Source organism: Leptonychotes weddellii, chromosome 3 (genome assembly GCF_054177405.1).
Source record: "Leptonychotes weddellii isolate Sample4059 chromosome 3, ASM5417740v2, whole genome shotgun sequence".
Classification (NCBI taxonomy): domain Eukaryota; kingdom Metazoa; phylum Chordata; class Mammalia; order Carnivora; family Phocidae; genus Leptonychotes; species Leptonychotes weddellii.
The window spans coordinates 65,018,160-65,042,114 of NC_138371.1; the positions used below are offsets into that span (position 1 = coordinate 65,018,160).

The 23,955-nt window shown below is 43.7% G+C and overlaps 1 protein-coding gene across 8 annotated transcripts in view; it reads left to right on the plus strand.

The window, feature by feature from the left end:
• Positions 1 to 1,713: 1,713 nt before the first annotated feature.
• The window catches only part of PLA2R1 (phospholipase A2 receptor 1), a 115,401-nt gene continuing 93,159 nt past the window's right edge, over positions 1,714 to 23,955 (plus strand). For 3 of the 8 annotated variants that reach the window (XM_081814326.1, XM_081814324.1, XM_081814327.1), the window contains exons 1-3: positions 1,716 to 2,161; positions 18,201 to 18,584; positions 20,862 to 21,026. In XM_081814326.1, coding sequence (XP_081670452.1) covers positions 2,050 to 2,161; positions 18,201 to 18,584; positions 20,862 to 21,026 — 661 coding nt within the window. In that variant the 5' untranslated portion in view covers positions 1,716 to 2,049. Of the gene's footprint in view, positions 2,162 to 17,722; positions 17,770 to 18,200; positions 18,585 to 20,861; positions 21,027 to 23,955 lie in introns of all 8 variants that reach the window. The other 5 variants (XR_014143583.1, XM_081814328.1, XM_081814322.1 and 2 more) reach the window with 3 other exon arrangements.

Sequence of the window (23,955 nt, forward strand, 5' to 3'; positions counted from 1 at the left end):
CCACAGGAGAAATATATCATGATTAAAGTCTCTACAGTCAGTATGCTAAAGGCATCCCTTTTCTGCATGTTTTCAGGCAGAGATGCTAACTTCTACATCTAATGATATGCAATTGACTCAGTACACACACTAGAAACTCTCATATTCTCTCAGCCTCGCCTCTTCCACCAGCTACCTCTGCAGCAGCCAGCCCTGCACAGGCCTCCCCCAGCTTCCTTCTGGGGCAAACTGACAGCACCTCACCTCTAGCCATGCCATGCACCTGTAGCTGTCTGTCCCGGGCCTCTGAGATGCCAAGGCATAGGACCACGCTTAAAGCTCACCACTGCCAAGAAAATGTGCAGAGGAGTTATTAACTCTAGGAGCACCTTAACCAGCAGGAATGATAAGCCTATAGTTAATGCTTTCCTCTTTTCCTCATGACAGACTGTTCTGAGGCCTTCTGAGGTTCCTACAGGACCGAACACATGTTGCTACTGCAGTGGCCAAGGCAGTGGTTTTCCTTTCTTCCCTATTTCACTCTGGTCTTCAATCCCATTTCCTGCCAGGGATCTCATCCTAGGTTCTGCTTTCTGGGGAGCCAGGCTAAAACAGTGTATTAGTCTGGTTGAGCTGCCATAAGAACATATCATACATTGGGTGGTTTAAACAAGAGAAATTTATGTCTCATAGTTCTGGAGGCTCGAAAGTCCAAGATCAAGGTCCAAAGTTTCAGTTTCTGATGAGGGCTCTCTTCTTGGCTTGCATATGGTCACCTTCTTGCTGTGTCCTCATGTGGCTTTCCCCCAGTGACTACAGGTGGAGAGATCTCTCTCTCCCTCTTCTTCTAAGGCCACTGATCCTATCTAGGACCCTACCCTTAAGACTTCATTAAATGCAATTAATGCCTAAAAGTCCTATCTCCAAATACACTTCAGATTTGGGGCTTTGACATACGAACTGGGGGAGGAGGATGCAATTCAGTCTATAGCAGACACTGTCACTCAAAAACGTTAGTTTGATCTTGACCAATAAGCAGCTGAGAAAGGTCCTCCAAGATCCCACCACCTCCCCCCCCCCTTTTTTTAAGCTCCCTTCCCCTCTCTCATGTTTTAATGACTAAGGTCAAGGTCCTATTTAGGAAAGGTCTTATTGTTCTCATGAATATTAAATGTTTCTAGTGTTCTGCTGGTTATTTGAAAGACTACGTTAGAAGCACTACATTCTAGTCTTTTCCTACTTACCAGTTTAGGGAGTAACTTTTTATTAGATTAAGGAGTGACCTAGAGCAAATAATTTTGCCTTTCCCGACGGCTTTACTCAGCTATAAAGTGGAATAACAGCTGTAAAGTGGGTTAACCCAGCTATTTTGCTGGGTTAGGGGGATCCAAGGAGATGGAAAGTGGGGAGATGGCATTTTAAAAAAAGAAAAGGAGCTCAACAATGGAAGAACCTTGGGGTACTTTGAGGGAGGACCCTGGCGCACCCCACGGATCTCCATGGTCCACATTCCAGAGTACTCTCAAAGCGCCTGGGTTCACAGAGCAGCTTGGTTTACTCTAAGCTGCTTGCTGCCAAACCTGCAGTGTTTACCAGAATCCGGGTGGTTTGCAAACCCAGATGTCAGATTTCCTGTCCCAGAGATTCTCAACTTGCTCACCCCCAACTCCTATAGGCCTCCCCAGGAAGGAGAGAGGGGGCTGGAAGCAGGCGGAGCTTGCACGGGGCAGCCTCACCACTCCTCTCTCCCCACCCCAAAGCCAGGAATTTCTGGGATGGGCAGATGGTCCACCGCCTCTTCCTCCTCCTTCTCCAAGCCCGAGTGAGTAGGGCGGGGAAAAAACCTCCGCAACGTCCCGGTCTCCAGCCCAGAGGCCCGGGTGTCGGCACACTGTGGCGACAGGGACGACGGCGTGGGCCTCCGGGAGTCTGGGGTGGCAAGGCCCGGGCAGGCGTGGAGCACCGAGGGGGTTGCGCTCCCGCCTCCAGCGCCGCGGCCCCGCGCTCGGGCTTTGGCGCTGGCCCCCCGCGACCGTCACTCCCGGCGCCCGGCGAGCCCAGTGGTTAGCGATGCTGTTGCTGCGGTCGCTGCCGCCCCTGCTGCTTCTGCTGGGGGCGCCACGGAGCCTCGCCGAGGGCGCGGTGACCGCGCTTACCCCCGAGTCGGTCCTCGAGTGGCTGGGTGAGTGTCCCCGGGCCGAAGAGACCAGATCGGCACATTGCGGGCGGGGGTGGTTACGGCAGAGGAGGAAGAGGCGAAGCTGGGGGCGGGGAGGGGTGACCATATTTGTATGGTGGCCGCGTCTCGGTAGTCCGGAGAAGGCCGGCGGATGGGCCCGTCCTGCGCTCGGACGGGCCTCGCACCCCACTCTTCCCGCCCCGCATCCTCCAGGCATCCGCGGGCGGCTCCCGGCCTGGGCTGGAAGGCAAAACTTGACTACGCTCTGACCCGGGACAAGCCGGGCACAGAAGGATAGAAGACGTCTCAAAAAGTAGCCACCCGAGAGTTGTTTATTTGGGAGGATCATCACTCAGAAAAATGACGGCAAAAAGATGTCCCACTTCGTCCCCTCCCAAAGCAAACCTGGATGTGTGCCGCCGCTTGCCCAGTGGCCCCTAGCCAGGCTTCCAGCCCTCTGCTCCTTCGGGAAAGAATACTTAATCTTTTCTGTTAATATCTTGCAGACAGAGGCGTGGAGCCTCTGTAGGCCATGAACTATGCAAGCTGGAGCAAATAACCCTCTTTGCCTCTCAGTTTCTCTCATCAGAGAAATGGGGTGTGTGATATGCAGAGATCGTTGGTAAGGCATCTGGCAGGCTTGTGAGCCAGAGTTCCTTCAAAGTCACCCCCACAGCCCATGTGCACACATGGATCAAGTCACCAAACATTTATTTAGCACCCAGTACGGAGAAGACTCATAAAAGCTGTGTGAAGAATCATGAGGGGAGGTTGTCCTGCAGGGGCCCACAGTGGAGAATAACTAACTGCATGGTGCCTCTAAGGCAGAGAGGCCAGTGTCTGAAACTGGAAGCAGTCCCTGTGTGAAAGGAGGAGGGAGGCAGGGGGGTAGATAAACCAGCAGGAGTCTCCAGGCAGCCTCTGTCCCTTCCTTTCCGCCTTTGGGGTTAAGTTTGGAAAGAAGAGGTAAAACAAGGTGTGATCCATCCCTGCGTTCATTGTTTTGTTTTGTTTTGGTTTCCTTCTCAACTATGCCTACATTTTTGAGGTAATCTTTTCTGGACTGTATTCTCTAGCACTCCCACAAGGCTTTATCAGGGACAGGTTGAGTAATTCTTATTCTAAAATGGCCAAAGATCAGAGATCTCTTAACCTTCTTGGTAAATTCAATAGAAATGGTCCTGTGGGGGCACCTGGGTATCTCAGTCGGTTAAGCATCTGCCTTCGGCTCAGGTCATGATCCCAGGGTCCTGGGATCGAGCCCCACATCGGGCTCCCTGCTCAGCGGGGAGTCTGCTTCTCCTTCTCCCTCTGCCTTTCCCCCTGCTTGTGCTCTCTCTCTCTAACAAATAAATAAATAAATAAAATCTTTAAGGAAGGAAGGAAGGAAGAAAAGAAAGAAAGAAAAAGAAAGAAAGAAAGAAAGAAAAGAAAAGAAAGAAATGGTCCTGTGGATGTACATCTGACCCCCTCGTAGGAACCATCTCCACTAAGAGTTTACCATACAGTGCTTTTTCCTTTACATTTTAAAATGTGCCTGAGTGCTAGTATCTAGAACAGGACAGCAGCGCATAGGACAGAAGCTGCACCCAAACCACACAGAGAAAATGCACCAGTAAGCCTCTGAGCCCCGGTTAGCACTAAGGAGCTAATCCCTACTATATGTAGAAGCCCTAAATCCTGGCCTGAGATAGTTTCTAATCAATGCCTTCTTCTTAGTGGCCAAGGACACTCCGAAGTTAAAACCATCTGCTACCTCCTGTACATTCCAAATGACAGTTTGCAAATCTGAAAATTTGACATAGTTGGCACAGAGATTATTCAGGTATGAAAATATTTCGATGCAAGTAGTTTATTTAGGAGGTGATTCTAGAAGACACAATGGAAGAGTGAGGAAATGAGACAGGGAAGGGGCTCAATTTCACAGGAGCCCTTCTCAGTGACTGTGAAGAACGCAGTGGACCCACTGAAGCGCAGGAAACAGAGGTATTCATCCACCAACTCCCGTTCCTCCCTGATGGAGGGTCCCTCCTGGGGCACTAATCTCCTGGTCTCTGGCCTGCATGGAGCACTGTCAGGCAAGGAGACACAGAGAGTCAGTCAGAAAATATGAGAACTCTGTCAGGTAAATGACCTCCAGGATAGGCTGTATGGATAACCAATGGAATCTGCTACTTACTCCCAGATTGGGAAGATAAAAATATGAGTAGAATATGTCCTCAAGAGGCTGAGAGTCCAGAGACAGACACAGAAACACAAAAAATTACAAAACAGTGCAGTAGATGTTAAGATCACAAGGAATGAGCAAAGTTCTAAAGGCATACTCAGAAGGTCTGGCCTCAGGGGCTGTGGATTACAAAAAGGCATTTATTTTCCTAGAAGATAAGTAGAAAGGAGATAGAACATTCTGGGGGAAAGCACAGAGGCACAGAATCACATGTTGGGCAATAGGCTGAAAGTTCTAGTCTAAGCTCTTTTGGATGGAAGAAAGAGGGCCCACGGAAGGTCACTCAGGCAAACATGAGGCTAAATATAAGGGCACTAGGATCTCAAGGGGGACCCAAGGACAGGCTCTCCTGTGCAGCCAGGCCTCCTGCAAACTGAGAACTGGCCTCTGAAATAAAGCAACTACTTTCTCTGTTTCTCTCTGTCAGGGGCTGCTTGCTGGTCTCTGTTTGGTTCTCTTTCTATGGACTGGTTTCTTCTTGCTTCTACTTGCAGTACCTTTCATGTGTAGCTCCCACAGCTTCTTTGGAAGAGTTGCCTAATTTCCTAGGAGAGGAATCTGGCCACACTTGTCATAGCATGTTGGCTCGTCCCTGCACTCTGCCCTTGAATTAGAGGCCTTCCATGGCTGGTAGGCTGCGATAGTGGTGTGAGGTGCACACATGGATCTGCTCCATCAGGGGCTGTGATTGAGTAGATCCCCAGAATAGGGTTGTGGCAGGACAAGAAGTTATGACAGATCAATATTCGGATGCATGCAAGAGATGAGGAAATGAAGAGTTTGGTTAGAGGCACTCTGCTTAAGGAAAATAAATTCTGGTGACGTGAACTGGGTACTGCTGAGAACAGCTTCATGAGTTCAGACAAAAGGGAACCAGAACACACTTTTAAGTTTAGGAATGCCATGGTCAGTTTGGGACTTGAAGAGGGTAATTATGGAGGTCAGCAAAAAGACCATGTGAGAGGTTAAATCGACTCTCATGAAGAAAGACATTGATGATCTGGGCTAAGTCAGTCACAGCAGGAATACTGAGAAGCAGAAAGTTTGGATTCAAGAAATATGGGTTAAAAAAGAAGAAAATTAAAAATAATAAACTCAGTGAAAGACATAGAAGAAATGGCAGAAGAGGAGGGCCAGTGGTTTTAAAATGGAAATAACAAGTTTTGGAGGTGGATCCTTTCTTGATAGTGACCAAGTCCAAGGTGTGGTTGTAGGCATGGTCACTGAAGTGGGGAACAGGTGAAAGAAGGTCCTTGGGACAGTGGAAGTTGAGGAACCCATCATCCACAGCAATACAGACATATGTGTGTGAAACAAAAGTTTCATTTAAAAAATACTATTACCCGGGGCGCCTGGGTGGCTCAGTTGTTAAGTGTCTGCCTTTGGCTCAGGTCATGATCCCAGGGTCCTGGGATCGAGCCCCACATCGGGCTCCCTGCTCTGTGGGAAGCCTGCTTCTCTCTCTCCCACTCCCCCTGCTTGTGTTCCCTCTCTCTCTGTGTCTCTCTCTGTTAAATAAATAAAATCTTTTAAAAATAAATAAATAAATAAATAAAATAAATAAAAAATACCATTACCTAATACGATGTGCTGCTACTCATCTACTCTGTTCCATTCCACTTCGTCTTGTAACACGGGTTATGACACACTACACTGATATCATGACCCATTCATGAACCATGACCTGTGGTGGAGAAAACACTGGGTTGGAGTATTAGGGCATCTGTGCAGAAGTTAAAGGCATTGAGGTGGAGAGGAGAACGGGGAGCCTGCTGGCATCAAAGTCATTGCGAATGTAAGGAAGAGGTTCAGGATGGTGTACCCCAGTGTTGAGGAAGCGAAGACCATGTGCCATGGGGGAGAGGTTTCTGAAGGAGGGTGATGAGAGCCACCACCTGGAGGCAGGAATGGGGAGACGAGGTGACCCTGAGATTTCCCCATAGCTTCCATTTCTGATACAAAGGTAACAGTGGTTCCCTTGACTGCTCCTCGTAGTAACTAACAATTGGAGAATGATTACTGTGTGCTATTTTACACACATTAACACACTGAGTCTTTACCACAATGAGGTAGGTACTGTTAATACATACCCTTCTTTACCGATGAAGAAGGTTAAAGAGTTTGCACCTATAGGAACTAGAAAAATGGGAATTCGAACCAGGCACTCAAGCACTAATGCAAAAGACACCCCCCTCCATAGCCTTATGACCTCACAAAATAATTCACTCTGTATCCTGTTGTTTGATGGGAGCATGTGATTTGATTCTGTGGCAGGAGGAACAGGAAGCCAGCCTCTTGTGCTCTGCAATTCTTCCTTTTCCAAACCAGTACGTCTACATGTTAAGGGTGAATATTTTCATAAAGCAGAAAAGCTACTGATTTGGGCAATTCCTACACCCCTGGTCAACGAGCCATTCTCCTAATCTAGAGATGTGGAATTTAAGTACAAGCCTGATCAGATACTGGTTTAGCTGTCCTACCCGGTCATCAATCACTCCCACCACCTGACTCTGTTCCTCCCGTCTTCATCATCATCTCTCAGAATCTCTTCCACTTCATACTTTTCTCATCCCAACTTCTCTGACTGGCTGTTTTCCTCACGAGCCTTTGAGAGTCAGCATAGACTTCCAATTTTCCTGGTGCTTTACTTTTTCTCATTAAGCTTCTAACCTCTTTTTATTGTTGGTTGTTACAGTAACTGATTCCACACAATGCAGGTTCCAAGCCAATGACCAGAACAGTAGAGTCACACAGAGATCTCAGTTGTCCCCTCATCTCCCCGTCCTTGACCTAACAATTTGCTTATTTATATCCAGTTTTCTGAAGAAATGATTCCTTTGTTTTGCCTCTTCTAAACTCATCCCTGTGTGATGAACCCTCATATGATCTATCAACCCTCATATGAACTATATTACTATCAAAGTAATATAGTTGAGACATTTATAGACCCTTGCCTCCACTTTCTTGTAGAAATTATCCTTGAAAGCCTTTTAGGAGATGTTCCAATACAAAGCTAGGAATGTAAATTATATTTCTTTAATTATTCAGAGTGAAAGGAAATACTGTTCATAAAAGAAACAAACAAATGCCTTTTAAACACTGTACTAAGTCATTCAGGGAAAAATATTTTATAAAACCACTCAAGAAAAATGGAGGAATATTATTAAAATTTCTGTAAATTGGATTCTGTGATACAGAGCTAAACAAAACAAACAAGAGGTTTCTGCTTTCATGTGTGGCCACATGACTTTTTAATTTATGATACTTTCCAGATTACTACAGTTCCAAAGAAATATGCTACTATGCTAAGTGAAATAAGTCAGTCAGGGAAAGAAAAATATCATATGATTTCACTTATATGTGGAATTTAAGGAAAAAAACAAATGAGTAAAGAAAAAAAAAAAAGAGGGAGACAAACCATGAAACAGACTCTTAACTATAGAGAACAAACTGATGGTTACCAGAGGGGAGGTGAGTGGGAGAATGCGTGAAATAGGTGATGGGGATTAAGGAGTTCACTGGTTGTGATGGGCACTGGGTGATGTATGGAAGTGTTGAATCACTAAATTGTACACCTGAAACTAATATTACACTGAACGTTGACTAACTGGAATTTAAATGAAAACTTAATTTAAAAAAAGTAAATGGCTAACCTAAAAATATATTCAGCTTCCCAGGTAATAAAATAAATGCAAAAAATGGTGTTAGCATGAAAAAGAAATACGCTAGTAAAAAAAGTTTTACTATTTCCGGCTTTTGGCATTCTTCTCTTGAGAACTTTCCTTTTCAATTATGAAAATATAAGAGGAAATTCAAAGTAGTTCTCTAACTAAAAACATTGTTGTCTTATTTGGCACTATCCATGCTCGATGTTAAGATTTGCTTTTGTTTTATTAACATCTATAGAGTGATCACAGTGACTGAGGTAATGCTTATCACGATCCTGTGAAGCCAATGCTTTTATTATACCCATTGTGCAGATGGAGAAACCAAGGCACTTATTGTTCAGCTTCAAGCAGTTCTGCCGTAAAAAAAGTGCTCTGTAGTTTGCCAGTCTTTCTTCCATAGTGTTAGATTTGTTCAAGTAAGAACAGGGTGGCTTCATGGGCATGTGGCCCATGAAGACACAGAGTGCCATGCTCAGCAGGGCATTGCACTTGGAGTTTAATGTTCTGTGGTTTTGGGTCTTGCAATTCTTAATAATTTTAATCTCTGAATTTGTGCTTTGGGCATGAAGTCTCATGGGACAACAGAGCATGAGCCAGAAGCTAGAAGCTAGTTCAAGCTCAGTCTCACTTGCGTGACACCCCCAACCCCACCCCGCCAGATCCCCTGGATGGGTTCTAAGCAGCTGCCTCCCCACTCCTACCCTCTATCTACTGTGCTAACAGGTTGTGTTCAGGTTGGAGGATAGGGGGCCCGGGGTCTGCTAGTGGAAGACCAGTGGCATCTCAGGGAGGAGCAAGGCAGCGGCTACCCCCACTGGGCTGACAGCACCAGGTGTGTTTGGTGAGGACTGAGTGGGGAGCCTGTCACCTATCCCCAATCCAGGCACTGAGTGTGAGTCCAACACTGGCTGGCACAGAGGCTGCAAACCTTTGTGGGCTCACGGGAAGTGGAGATTGACTTGACTTCCCTGCCCCAGGCAGGAACCCACATTTTTATCTTACTCTGGGCCCTGCAAAGGAGGGAGCCAGCCTGAATCAGAAGCATGGGGACTACTATGGTTTGAATTGTATCCCCCTCAAAATTTGTATGTTGAATTCCTAACCCCCATTACCTCAGAATGAGACCTTATTTGGAGATAGGGCCTTTATGGAGATAATCAAGTTAAAATGAGGTGCTTAGGGTGGGCCCTAATTTAATATGACTGGTGTCCTTATAAGAAGGGGAAATTGGAACACAGAAATATGCATAGAGAGTAGATGATATGAAGAGGCACGGGGAGAAGACGCTCATCTACAAGCCAAGGAGGGAGCCTGGACCAGATACTTCTCTCACAGGCTCAGATGGAGCCAATCCTGCTGACACCTTGATTTTTCACTTCTAGCCTCCAAATCTGTGGGACAGTGAATTTCTATGAAGTCACTCCATTTGTGGTACTTTGTTATTGCAGCCCTAGCAAACTAGTACAGGAACTAACAATATATCTACCATTAATAGTTGTTTTTGTGTTTGCGTTAATTTCTACCTCCCAGTTAAGTAAATATATATTTTTCTTAAATGGGTATATTCTTAAAGCACCTAAGATGGATGAGCTCGTGTAAACAGTTTTGCGTTCAATAATGTCACATCATTTCCAGAGTTGTTTTGGCTGTTGGTGGAGTTGTTTTCTGTTTCTATTTGTTTTGGTGACCTAGTCTTTGAATCACATCCCCAGGGCTTCAACAAGCAGGCATTTGTAGAGGGAAGTTTAACTGTGTTCTGTCTTACTGTGTCTTGCCGTAACTTGCTCTTTGTAGCCAGGCTTCCTGGTGACTGATATGGTATGTTTTCAAGTCTATAAAAAGATAACAGAGCTGCTGTGGTATAAAAAATAATGATTTTTATACCAGCCATGTCTATTAGGTACTTTTGAGTTAAAGACAAAATGATGGAGGGATAGACTAAAAGCTAAAAGGAAGAGAAAGGTTTTCAACTCAACTTATCAATTCACTGGTAAGATACAGAGAGATACAGCGAAGAACCTCAGAAGAGATGAGATTTTCTGCAAGGGTCAGCTACTGCTAACTAAGGAAGGGACGGGAGGGAATCTGAGTAAGCACGGTGTGGTAAGGACAGTCTACAAGGGTTAACCCACTTCACACAGGGTTTGGTAACAGGCAATTTGAATCCCCACAAAACTGGAGCCAGTGGAGCTGATTAGCTGGGTTTCATGTTTCCCGCATGTGAGAAAGAGTATTGTGTGCCCTGTGGAACTGGGAGTGGTGATTTGGGAAGATTAGAAAAAAAAGGGAGAGAACACGTAAAAAGATTTAGCAAGAGGGATCCCATAGGCCTGTGGAGATGATGATTATCCAGGTTCAGAAGCTGCAGGAAAATAAAGAAAGCTCAAAATCAAGGACAGTGCTAGGGCAGATAAAGAAACGGAAGTTCTGCGACAGGATAAGGACATATTTTAAAATGTACTTTATATTTTAGTTGATTAATAGAAGGCAATTGAGAGGTAGCCACAGGCTTTGTTAGGTGCTGTCAGATTAAGGGACAAACACCTAATCTCAGATGATTTGGGATAAAATGCAAATATGCATGCAGAGAGGGCCAGAAGGGACAGGCACACTTTTCACTTTGTTCTGTGGGACTGTTCTTTCAAGTTCTGCAAGCATCAGAAATTCCTTGCTTATTGGTTTGGAAAGTCATATTAAGAATCCAGATTTTCTGCATCATTCAGCCATGAACAGAACTTGATTCAGTGGCTTACAACATCCTTTCCTGCTACAGAGTAATCTAAGTAAGGAACACAATCAGATCTGAATCCACTGTTCACTGCACAGGACAAACCCAAATTTGTGTTGCTGGAAAAGGTAAATACATCTCAAGAGACACTGCTCACCTTCAGATTGGTTACAGGAGAGAAATGCCCTCCCCACTATCTTCTGGACCCTTTCCACGCCCAAACTGAAATACAGTAGTCTCCCTCTTTTCTCGGGGGATACATTCTGAGACCCCCAGGGGATGCCTGAAACCGCAGATGGTACCAAACCCTATATATACTATGTTTTTTCCTATACATACATACTTATGATAAAGTTTAATTTATAAATTAGACACAGTAAGAGATTAACCACAGTAACTAATAATGAAATAAAACAATTATAATATACTGTAATAAAAATTATGTGAATGTGGTCTCGCTCAAAATATCTCGTTGTACTGTATTCACCCTTCTTGTGCCGATGCGAGATAATAAAATATCTATGTGATGAGATGAAGTGAGGTGAATGCCATAGGTATTATAACATAGTATTAGGCTACCTGCGACCTTCTGGTGACACATCAGAAGAGGGATCATCTGCTGTCTGACCATGGTTGACCTTGGGTAAACTGAAACTGCCGAAAGCAAAATGGAAGCTAAGGGTGGGGGAGGGACTACTGTACTGTCAGAACATAAAGGAACTGGACAGATTCAGGAGATGCTACAGGGCCGAGAGTGCCTGAGCACCGGCTATGTGGGTGGATAGAGGAAAAGATCTTTATTTTTTTTAAAAGATTTTATTTATTTATTTGACAGGGAGAGACACAGTGAGAGAGGGAACACAAGCAGGGGGAGTGGGAGAGGGAGAAGCAGGCTCCCAGCCGAGCAGGGAGCCCCATGCGGGGCTCCTTCCCAGGACTCTGGGACCATGACCTAAGCTGAAGGCAGATGCTTAACGACTGAGCCACCCAGGCGCCCTGAGGAGAAGAGCTTTAAATCCAGGGAAATGGGGTGGGAGACTGAAACTGGATTGTATTTGGCAAGCTGTGGCTTCCTAATAGCTTTCTTAAGCATTGCACTTGATGTGAACCGTGTATGTGAACTTTTCCTTCCTCTTCCCTTAATATGGAGGAGCACAGAGGCTGACTTTTTATGTGTAGTTGGATTAGGTGGCCACCACCATAATGGAATTTATTAAATACCAGAAAGCCCTTTGCTTGCCTAAAATCCACCATAAAAAGAGCATTTCTTTAGGAATTGTTTTATTGCTTGTTTCAAGTGTTTTTCTGTGAAAAGTACAGAAACCTCAATGAAGTCTTAATGCTTCAAACCTTATCTTACTCACTTACCACTTCAAACCTCCACCCATTTCTAAGAGAAGAGCTGTCTAAAGCGGACGGAGGCACCCCAGGGCAGGTGGAGGTGATCAGAAGGGGTGCCGAAAGTGAAGTAGTGGGGGCGTCAAGGGAAATGTCCTACAGGTACCTACAGTCAGCCCCGTTCAAATGGACGGATCAGACTGTAATAGTAGCCCCAGGCTCTGGACTCCAACCTCATGGTATCATAGGAATTGGCAGGCATTTGCCAGCCAACTGAACAGCTGAAACCAGAAAACAAATCATTGCAATTACCTTTTCCAGAAACCTCATGTTCCATTGATGACTAAATCTTGTCATTTCTTCCCCCTTTAAATTCTCTTTCTAGTGACTGGAGTCTCACCATTCCCTCCTTTCCTTTCTCACCACACCCAGCGGAATTGAGGCCTTCTGTCCCCTTACTGGATCATAGCAATAATCCCCAGACTGTGCTCCAGCTCCTTGGTGGACTGTCTCATCCCACCTAAGGATGAGAACTCCTCCAGGCCAGGAACTTGGACGTTTGTCTCACACCTATATTCTTAGCACCTAAAACAATGCTGGGCACACAGTAAGTGCTCAGTAAATGCTTTTGTTGAATGATTCACCATGCCAATTCATCTACACCAGAGCCTCAGTCATGCCTTCTCTTATTCCCAAAGCTCTCTCTCTCTCATCTGAAGAATAATAGACAAATTTTTGAATAAAATTCAACTTCATCATAAAATGACCTCAAACCACCTCTTTCTAATTTTATATTGTATAACCACCAAAGTCTTTTATATAGGTGGACTCTCATCACCCTGGAGCTGATTATTTTTGTCACTTCTGAGATTTGGTGATATTCGCTCTGCCCAGAATGCCTCCTTGCCCACCTCCCCAGCTGTGCACCTATAGACCTCCTCCACTATTCTGAACTCTCTCTTTCTCTCTTTCTGCAATGAAAACAGGCATCTTGCTTGGCTAGTTCACCAATGTGCCTCTGTGTGTGACAAAAGTTAGGTCACTAATAAATGACTGTTGAATGAAAATGTGTGTGTGTGTGTGTGTGTGTGTGTGTGTGTGACAGAGAGAAAGAGAGAGAGATTTCTCTGAAAAGCCAAATTACCCCTCCTAGCCCTGGCTTTTACCTCAATATGTTTATTTATACCTCTGACATCAAAATATACTTCAGCGTTAAGTTATAATTCTTTCTGTACATTTCATGATATACTCCCAGGGTTAACATCAATTCCTTAAGGGCAAACACTATGACATACATATCCTTCTTTCTGCAGGTTTCCTAACACATACCATACTAGGGACTGAAAAAATGTTTGTTTGAAATTTTAAGTCTCCTACTTCAAATTTTTGGCAACAATCTGCAGCAGTTTATTTTCTTCTTTATATGTTATCAATTAATGTATGTAAATAAAACTAGAACTAGTCCTATATTGTCCTCACTGAGCACATGGATATTACACTTCAGAGACAAAATGGATTTGGAAAAAAATGTAAAAGAATGATTCAGTGAAATAACCTTTATAGTCCCACCAGCTCTAAAGTTCATGGTTCGGGTTTATGGGTAAAGTTAGTCTCCTCCAAATGGCCTAATTCCTTCCAGTCTGTTCTCTGTCTCCTCCCTGGAAAGTGGGCAAGTGCATGCAACCACACACACTCTCCCCACTCAGAATGATCCGAGGACACTGAGGACCCATGTCCACCTCACATATGACACTAGTTGAGGATCCAGTCAAGTGTCTTAAATTCTGGGCTATTTTCTTTTGTTTTTCATCACTTGCTTTAAGGGTTATTTTAAATGTAGTTACAATGTTTTCTTTGAAATTGATGGAACTCCTTTCTTTTCTTTAACTAGAATTCTCATGATTTCAGAAGAAATAGATATACTTTTATGGGACAGATATTTAGGCAAATAATTCCTCTCTCTATCTCTGGTCTCTGGTGCCTACCACATGGTTAGCACTCAATGAATACTTGCGGAACGTAGTAATATTCTACATGCAGTCATAAAAGAATTACCTTAAACCTAAGTTCCACATTTGATCAAGGAAGAATTCTCCTCCCATTTCTTAGAAAAATACATGTTAGGGGCACCTGGGTGGCTTAGTCGTTAGGTGTCTGCCTTTGGCTCAGGTCATGATCCCAGGGTCCTGGGATCGAGCCCCACGTCGAGCTCCCTGCTCAGCGGGAATCCTGCTTCTCCTTCTCCCACTCCCCCTGCTTGTGTTCCCTCTCTCGCTGTGTCTCTCTCTGTCAAATAAATAAATAAAATCTTAAAAAAAAAAAAGTACATGTTATCCTGTGGGGCCAAAGGGTGGGTCTAAAATGATCTCTTCCTCAGAAGAACCCAGAAGTAGAAAGTAGAACCACTGTCTTCTGTGGATTTTATCCCCTACCCCCACCCCCGCAAAAAGGATAAAAGTTAGCTTATAAGTTACTTCTAGTAAATCAATCCTTTCTTTCCTCTTAAACTTATAATTATGAAGGGAAGTATAATAACATTTTACTGCAAAGAGATTTAGTAATTCTGGCAGTCCTTCATTAATCACTTAATCAGTGTTCAAGCAGAACTGATGTCCTTGACATATATCATCAATCTTGATTCCTCCCACATTTGATTTTCATCCTTTCAAAACCTGACTATAGACACTAAGGATTGGTGGCCTTTTTCCACATTATGTTTTTGTTACAGACAACCCATATATGCATATAACAATAATCAGAATATTGATACCTGTATTGGGTCTCCTCATAGTCTATTTGAAAGCAGTTGTTTTCTCTTCAGTGAATTTATAGAGATTAATGGTGCCAGGACCAGATTCTATTATAGTTTAATGGGAAAATGGGATTGGGTCATTTTTTAGCTTCATATGGCCTAGTATTCTTTTGGAGATGGCATATTTATTGTTATTGTTAAGCCAGAGCTACTTGTTTATGATACATTCTGAGGAACTTTTCCAAAAGCTACATTCTAAAGGCAGCTAGGCATGAAAACATAACACTCCAAAGGTGAGCAGCATGGGATTAAGTTTGTCAAATATATTCTGCTTCAGAAGGGTATTTTTATGATCACTGGTATAACTCCAGAAGTTCTGATCCCACCACTCCTTTTCTCGTAACACTTAATAATTTGAATATTTAAAAACATTATTTAGGGGCCCCTGGGTGGCTCAGTCGGTTAAGCGGCTGCCTTCGGCTCGGGTCATGATCCCAGGGTCCTGGGATCGAGCCCCGCATCGGGCTCCCTGCTCAGCGGGAAGCCTGCTTCTCCCTCTCCCACTCCCCCTGCTTGTGTTCCCTCTCTCGCTGTCTCTCTCTGTCAAATAAAAAAAATATATATATTAAAAACATTATTTATTCACCCAAAATTTTAGTGATATATAATTTCAATGTTGACTTACAGACCATCCATTCACTCATCCATACACTGCTTGTCAACATCATGTGTTTTTCTCTTTCTTATCAGAGAGCTGCAGTATAGACTTCACAGGTAGATACTAGTGTGGAAGATGAACAGATGAGGACTCTTAATTCATGATTGCTCACATATTTGAACAAACAAGACAAGAATTTTGTTATCTGGCTTTTGAAGAGTATTTTTCCTCCATAAAAGGTGACTTCAGGATTTTTTAAAAAGTCTACACACACTGGGTGCTGCAAAAGCTAGAGTAAAAATGGATTTTTCTGGTAATGATAGAAGAGAAGTCTTTGGGGATGCTCAAGTTAGCACTCTCCAGGTGTTCAATCAGATTTATGTTGCCTCTGCAGACCAAGAATTGGGAAGCCAAAGGGATGATAGTAATAATAACATCGACTTGCTGAAGTCTTCCTATGCCAAGGTGGTGTATGATGTGCTTTGCATGGGTTATTTAATGGAATACTTTTAGTATCCCTGTGAGATCAGTATCACATATGCTCCCAATTCAAAAGGGAAAGGCGAGGCTCATTGAGATTAAAAATTTGCCCAAAATTCCAGACCAGTCTGCCTGATTGAGAGTCCTCAACCCCTCGTCTGTCTACCCATCTTAGGTGTATAAACTGAGGCCCACGGGGCTGAGATCCAGCCAGTAAGTAGGTGGCTATATTTGAACATGTATTTGAGATAGAAGCTAACCTACAGAACAGTTATAGTAAAATAATTATCCTTTAGTGAAAAATTAATGAAACTCTGGGCTAGCTAGAAAGTAATTAGTAGATTACAACAGAAATTAAGGTTAACCTTCTACCCAGGCATGAAAAGGTGAAAAGGAGAGTTGGAGAGAAGGTTAATTATCAGAGTCCACATCACATTGGCAAGGGGTAGATTTGATCTTGAACGACTATTACTAATAACCATATAGACATCGTCTTCGTTAGGAAAACAAATCTCCTGATCTAAATGAAATCTCCCTAAAACCATTCATTCTCTTCCCCCGCCCAAACACACACTCGCTTCTCTTTTGCTCTGATATATGATGATCAAAGCAATTTTCTGACAACTAATTCAACTCCCCAAATATATGGTTATGAGTAAAGTTCTCAATTATTAAATGAGGTATAGCTTTAATTAATACATTGACAATCTTTTTTTTAACAATGTCGTCAGTGATTTTGGTTACAGTAAATCAGTTCTTGGCCTGAGTAACTTTGGAAAAAACAAAAGAACTTTTACCAAAATGAAACATTGTCCCCATGCACTGATGCACAAGGAGGCTTGGCCTGCACTGTCCCAAATCTCCAGAAGGCCTCCGCCTGTCATTCTATGCCCCCGCCACACACCACAACTTGCCCTAAACCACAGCCATTTTAAGGAAAGCTGATAAGGTTCCTTCAGCTTTTTAAAGAATGGAGAGGAGGTCAAATATAAGAAGGGAGCCTACCTAATGAGTGAACAAAAGAGCTCTTGGACCTTGACCAGACATTCTGAGGTGAGAAGCTCAGGAACCCCAGGCCTTCCAACCTCTGAAGGCAGGACTGTGCAGCATCAGCACATTTAATCAATATCAAGCATTTACTGAACTTCTATAACGTACTCGGTTCATTCCGTGCTTAGACTGAAGAAATTAGACATGATTTCTACCTCCAAAAAACCTGTGAGAGGACACGTTCATAATTGTATAACAGGTGTTTTCCAGACCAGTGACTTGAGAGATAGTCCGATAGCGGGCAGGTAGCTAACACCCATGCCCTGGCTGGGCCCCACCAGCTTTTCCACAGGAAATTCACCGAAATCTCTTCTGCTGGCTCCAGAGGTTAGAGGCTCAGAAGTGTATCCCAAAAGCCTACTTTCTCCACATCTCTCTGTGGCCTGAGTGGCTTGGCCACTGCCATAGTCCTCTACCATCCCTCATGTATCTACACGTGGTGCCGGGTCTGAGCCAGTGTCCTGGGCATCCATCTATTGCTGGTCCCACCCGACGAGGCTGCTCTCGTGAAGAGGCCATCCCCAGAGCAAATGTCCCCACTTTTTTACTCCACACGGAGCCAGCACTGAGAACCAATGTGGAGAAGCTTTTTTCCCACCAGCATTGCACCTTGTATCAAGACACAAAACAGCACTTCACTTATACACTTTTGTTTTTCTATAGGAATCTGATGGTAGAACTTTCCATTTCAGTGACCCTTGGTTCAGCTGGTAGGTTTCTAATATTCAGGCACTTGCCTGAAGAAAACCAAAGGGTCACCATACCTCTGGGCATACAATGTCCCTCCCTTTTAGCCCTGGGTATGATTACCAATCCCTGCTCTCTATCCAGCTGTGGCGAGCTCCTTCGCCAAAATACCACTCCCTGTGGGTCAACAGGCAGCCTTTGCAACTGTATGTCCATGGAGGTCTTAGATCACTTCCCCATTAGTTCCAACAAGTCCGTTTTGTTTCCCAAGAAACCCCTCTGTTTTGTGCAAATAAAGCTCTTCAGGTGGACCCATCCATCAACTCCAGACCTGTTCAAAATGACTGTAAATTGTGACACATGACAGCATATAGACATGTACACTGGGATCCTCATGATACTAGTTAATGATACACGAAAGTTCCATGCCACATTTTCTCTTTTGTTGTTTCAGATAAAGGAATATTCATTATCCAGAGTGAAAGCCTCAAGAAATGCATTCAAGCAGGCAAATCTGTACTGACCCTGGAGAACTGCAAACCACCGAACAAGCACATGCTGTGGAAATGGGTTTCAAACCACCGCCTCTTTAACATAGGAGGCAGTGGCTGCCTAGGCCTGAATTTATCTAATCCAGAGCAGCCATTGAGCATATACGAGTGTGATTCCACTCACATTTCCTTGAGATGGCTCTGTAACAGGAACATGCTCACCGGCCCTCTCAAGTACACGGTCCAGGTGAACCACAACAACATGCTTGTGGCCTCATGGAAATATCTTCACAAGTGGATTTCCTATATGTCAGATGGTGGAAGCATTTGTGAATATCTGCACAAAGGTAAAAAAAAAATAATTGAAATAAAACTACTCGTGCAAGGGTATATTTAGAAAGTTTGCCCCTAAGTAAAGTTTTGTGAATTATATGACAGCACCTAGAGTCTCAAGGGACGTCTGCTAAACACATTTTAGTTGCTTACTCGCTTATTATAAAAGGATTATTGGAGTCTTGGAATGAGCTTTCTACATTCTCCTAAAGAAGCAAAACTTGGAATTTAAAGGTATTAGGGGAGAAAACACTTAAATAACTCTGGGAATCAATGGAAAGGAGGAGGAAGAATGGAAGGCTAGGAGAGAAAAAGAAAATAAAGGTGGGAAGAAAAGGACTATGAAGTAAAGACTTATCAGGATGAATAGAAGAACCTCTCCTGCCCCCATTTCTCTTATTGTAGAAACTCAGCCCCATGTATGAGTGTGTCCACAGAGCACCTCAAAGCCTCCTCACTGGCATCCACATCATGGTCGTGGACAAGGCATTTAAAGATAAACCACAATGTCAAAGCCATTGGCAAGTGTCAAAGGGTGGAAAAGCATGGTTTCAGGAGTGGAGGTTTTCCTTCTCCATAGTTCTGTAATATTTGGCATTTTGAGCAGGAAAAAAAAAAAAAGACACGACATGGTATAAATTCTGAAACCTCAAACCTGGCTCTTAGATTTCTCTCTGTAGCTCTCTTCATTCATTCATACTCTGTAGAATTCATGCTCTGTAGAATTATGCCTTAACAAGAGCATATCCTTCTAAGAAATTTACACCAGTCCTAGGAAGCAGAGCCAGGGACTCCTAAGATCCAAAGCAGGATTTTCTTTTGTACCTACAAAAAACCAAATAAAGAGGGCCAAGAGCAAGCCATTTTCAGGACTCACTACAATAAGCAAGTGTTGCAAGCCAGCACTCTGAATAGTCTTTGATTCTAAGGAAGAACTTAATATTTTGCTTTATGTTAATTTTTTAGCCTTATACCCACATTCCTACACACTCAGGGGAAGACTGAGTAGAAGACTGAAACAGGGGGATATATCCTGAAATAGCTGTAATTCCTAAACTGCCAAACCTCCAGGGCTGGCAATGTGGTGTGTGCTCAATCTAGCCTTGCAAACTGTGGCGAGGGAGTGAAAACCTCCACAGCTGGCCTTTCTGCTCCAAGACCCCCTTAACTGAGGGTGGCCCAGATCCTCCCTCACCACTGAAAGCCCCCCCCGCCCCGCTGAGTCATGCTTAAGGCCGAGGATACCCAATTATTGAAATACTCTGAGAAAGCAGCCGACAGGCCACCTCCCCACAGTAGAGGCCCCCTAGCTAGTCATCCTATTTTCCCCTCTCCCCGTGTTGGTTCGGTTTGCCACACTGCACCCTGAGTTAGTCTTTAAAAATGGAAATCTGATCATGTCATTTTCCCATTCAAAACTCACTACTGACTTCCCACCACCCTCACAGCAAAGGCCAAAATCCATAATGCGGCAGAGCCGGCCCTCTGTGAGCTGATGCTCCAGTACGTCCCCAATCCCACTTCCTTTTGCACCTCTTTGTGCTTCCCCTTTCACACCCCCCACACACTCTTGTCACAGGCCCTTCTTATTTGCTGTCCCGCCCACCAGAACAACTGCTTTGCAAAGACTTGCATCTTGACCTCACCCCGTTCTTATTCAGAGAGGCCTTCATTGACAACCCTCTCCACAATAGTGCTCCTCCGTCCTTCAAACACACACACTATCTTCCTGCCTTGCTTTGTTTTTCTTCATGGCACTTATCACTATCTGAAATTATATGTTTACTTGTACACTTCCCACTAGAACAGAAGCTCCCTATGAAAGGGAACATTTGCAATTTGCTCTCTAGTACATCCCCAGTGCTGGGCACATTAAATGCCCAATAAATATCTGTTGAATGAATGAATTCATAAATGCCTATACAATTCTTGAGGTTCAGATGGTGATCCCTGATGTATTTGGGGGCGAGAAGGTATTTTAAAATAGATCTTCATTTAATTTTCCTTCTCAGCCACTGACAAATATGTGTGCTACGGTGGTGGGACACCATTGTAAATAACCAGGTAGAAAATAGGTAAACGAGCCGTTTACCAGCACGTGCTCTGAAGCCAGCACTTACCCTTGTACCTTCACACACACTGCCTACAGTGAGGCCCCGAGGATTCTCTGTGGGATAGCGAGGGCCTTAGGCATCGTAGGTTCTCAGTCAATAAAAAACGCATTCACTCTACGACAGTTTCCAAAGACAAAGCTGACATAATGCTTATTTGACTTTGCCTTTTTCTCCTAGATTTGTACACAATCAAAGGGAACGCCCACGGGACACCATGCATGTTTCCCTTCCAGTATAACCGACAGTGGCATCATGAATGCATCCGGGAAGGCCACTTACTTTGGTGCGCCACGACCAGCCGATATGAACGAGATGAGAAGTGGGGATTTTGCCCAGATCCCAGTAAGAAGAAAATCTAGTTTTCCCCATATGTCATGAATGAATCAAGCATGATTAGAAAGTTCTCTGTATTTAAGGAAAAGCACCAGGATTGATATATTGAAGTCTGAATAAGCACTCTGATTCCATTTATCCAGATTTTGATTTTGTGTTTGTTTGGCCTTGAAAAGACAATTCTGATGTATATTCTTTTTTTCCTCTTATGCTCAAAAGATGTTAATTAGCCTTTCTTCATTAAGCTCAGTGCATAAGGATGCTTTAACCAGAATGAAATTATAACACTCCGTGTGCTCATTAATCCCAGCTTCTGGGCAGAATACGTCAAAACAAACCTGAATGCATATAAAACTCATTCTTTATTTCTACGTGCAACCCACCCCCTCCTATAAGCTGCCTTAATTTCTCCATGTCCAGACTGCCTATCTCGCCCATTGTCAAGTCCAGGCATCAGCTGGTCCCCTGATGACCTTTCTAAAATCGCAATTGCCCTCATTATTTCTCAACAATGAGTTCTCATCTTGACTCCCTTTCCTTATTGCTCAATTTCTAGCTATAACCTCAAAATCTGACAGCTGCAATGTTCTAACTTTTTTTCAGTTAGTACTTTACTATTTTATTTTTATTTAGCTAAAAGTTTTCCAATACCTGCTAAATATTGAAGAATATTTATATATACCTTCTACTTTTTTTTTTTTTTTTTTAGAGAAGAAAGAGAAGGGGGAGAAGCAGAGGGGCAGAGAGAGAGAGAATCTTAAGCAGGCTCCATGCCCAGTGTGGGGCCCAACTCGGGGCTCAGTCTCACCACCCTGAGATCATGATCTGAGCTGAAATCAAGTCAGATGCTCAACAGACTGGCCACCCAGGCACCCCTATACTTTCTACTTTCTATATTCAGTGTCCTCCACCTTGGTTCTTGCAAGTCAGAGAGTATAGCTCCTACTATCTCCTCTTCCTTGCCTACCTCCCTTCCATGTATATGACAAATACAACAAATAAATTAGAAACAAACGCAAATTGAAGAGATGAATTCCAAAGAATTTATAGGTTATCTGTAGAATTGTTTTCTAATCTAAGAACCAGTATGGCTTAGTGAATAAGAGAGAGTACAGGTTTTGAAGTCAGACAGACCAAGCTTGGAGTCTGTTTCCCTTTAATGATGAGATCTTTTTTTTTTTTTTAAAGATTTTATTTGTTTATTTGACAGAGAGAGACACAGTGAGAGCAGGAACACAAACAGGGGGAGTGGGAGAGGGAGAAGCAGGCTTCCCGCTGAGCAGGGAGCCTGATGGAGGGCTCGATCCCAGGACCCTGGGATCATGACCCGAGCCAAAGGCAGACGCTTAACGGCTGAGCCACCCAGGCGCCCCAATGATGAGATCTTGAGTCTCCGTTTCTTTGCCATAAAATGGAGATAATAACGGTAACTTTTAGGATTATTGAGATCCAATTTGACGATGCATCTAAGGTACATGTACTTCTGGTACATGGTAAGCACTCACCAGGATTAGCCATTGCCATCAGCATCAACATATATCATCATCAAATCTAACTTATCCATTCAGTATGCACTTCTGAATCAGTGGTTCCTTCTCTTTATTGTCTTTCAGCAGCACTAGGCATAGTGGTGGATATCAAGAGTGTTAGTCCTTAGGACCCTCCCTTCAAAGAACTTGGTCTCTAGATGTAATACAGACACATTTGCTCTATGCCAGAAAATACAGACTATATTTGATATGATATTCTAGAATCACCAGGGGGATAGTTAACAATACATATCCTGGCCCCTCTATCAGAGATGCAGTGGCTCCAGTGTGTGGGACCCAAGCATCTGCATTTTTGACAAGTAACCTAAATGATCCTGTTGCAGATAATTCTTCATCAGACAATTCACAGTATGCAGATAATTCTGTAAACATACATCTATATACAGAGCTGATATTAAGACATTTAACAACTAATACGGTATGGACTATTGACCAATCCCAGTGGAGACTTTAACACAGAGGTTAGGAATCCTGAAGGCCCAGTGCTGGTTTTAACCCCTCAGCTTTTGGAGTGTGAGGAGACGTGATGAAGGAAGAGAGGCAGGAGAGACTGGGGCAGGGGCGCTTGGGTGGCTCAGTGGGTTAAGCGTCTGCCTTCAGCTCAGGTCATGATCCCAAGGTCGTGGGATCCAGCCCCACATCAGGCTCCCCAGTCAGCTGGGAGTCTGCTTCTCCCTCTCCCTTTGCCCCTCCTCCCCCACTCATTCTCGCTCCCTCTCTCTCAAATAAATAAATAAAATCTTTAAAAATAAATTAAAAAATAAACCAATATCAATATCATTAACATGTATTTCACATGGCCTTAATATTGGGGACTTTTTTTTAAATTTTTTTTTATTATGTTATGTTAGTCACCATACAGTACATCATTAGTTTTTGATGTAATGTTCCATGATTCATTATTTGCATATAACACCCAGTGCTCATTACAACACATGCCCTCCTTAATACCCATGACTGGGTTACCCCATCCCGCTCCTCCCCCCGCCGAAACCCTCAGATTGTTTCCCGGAGTCCATAGTCTCTCATGGTTCATCTCCCCCTCTGATTTCCCCCTCTTCAGTTTTCCCTTCCTTCCCCTAATGTCCTCCGTGCTATTCCTTGTGTTCCACATATGAGTGAAACCATATGATAATTGTCTTTCTCTGCTTGACTTATTTCACTTAGCATAATCCCCTCCAGTTCCATCCATGTCGATGCAAATAGTGTGTATTCATCCTTTCTGATGGCTGAGTAATATTCCATTGTATATATGAACCACATCTTCTTTATCCATTCATCTGTTGAAGGGCATCTCAGCTCCTTCTACAGTTTGGCTACTGTGGACATTGCTGCTATGAACATTGGGGTGCATGTGCCTCTTCTTTTCACTATATCTGTATCTTTGG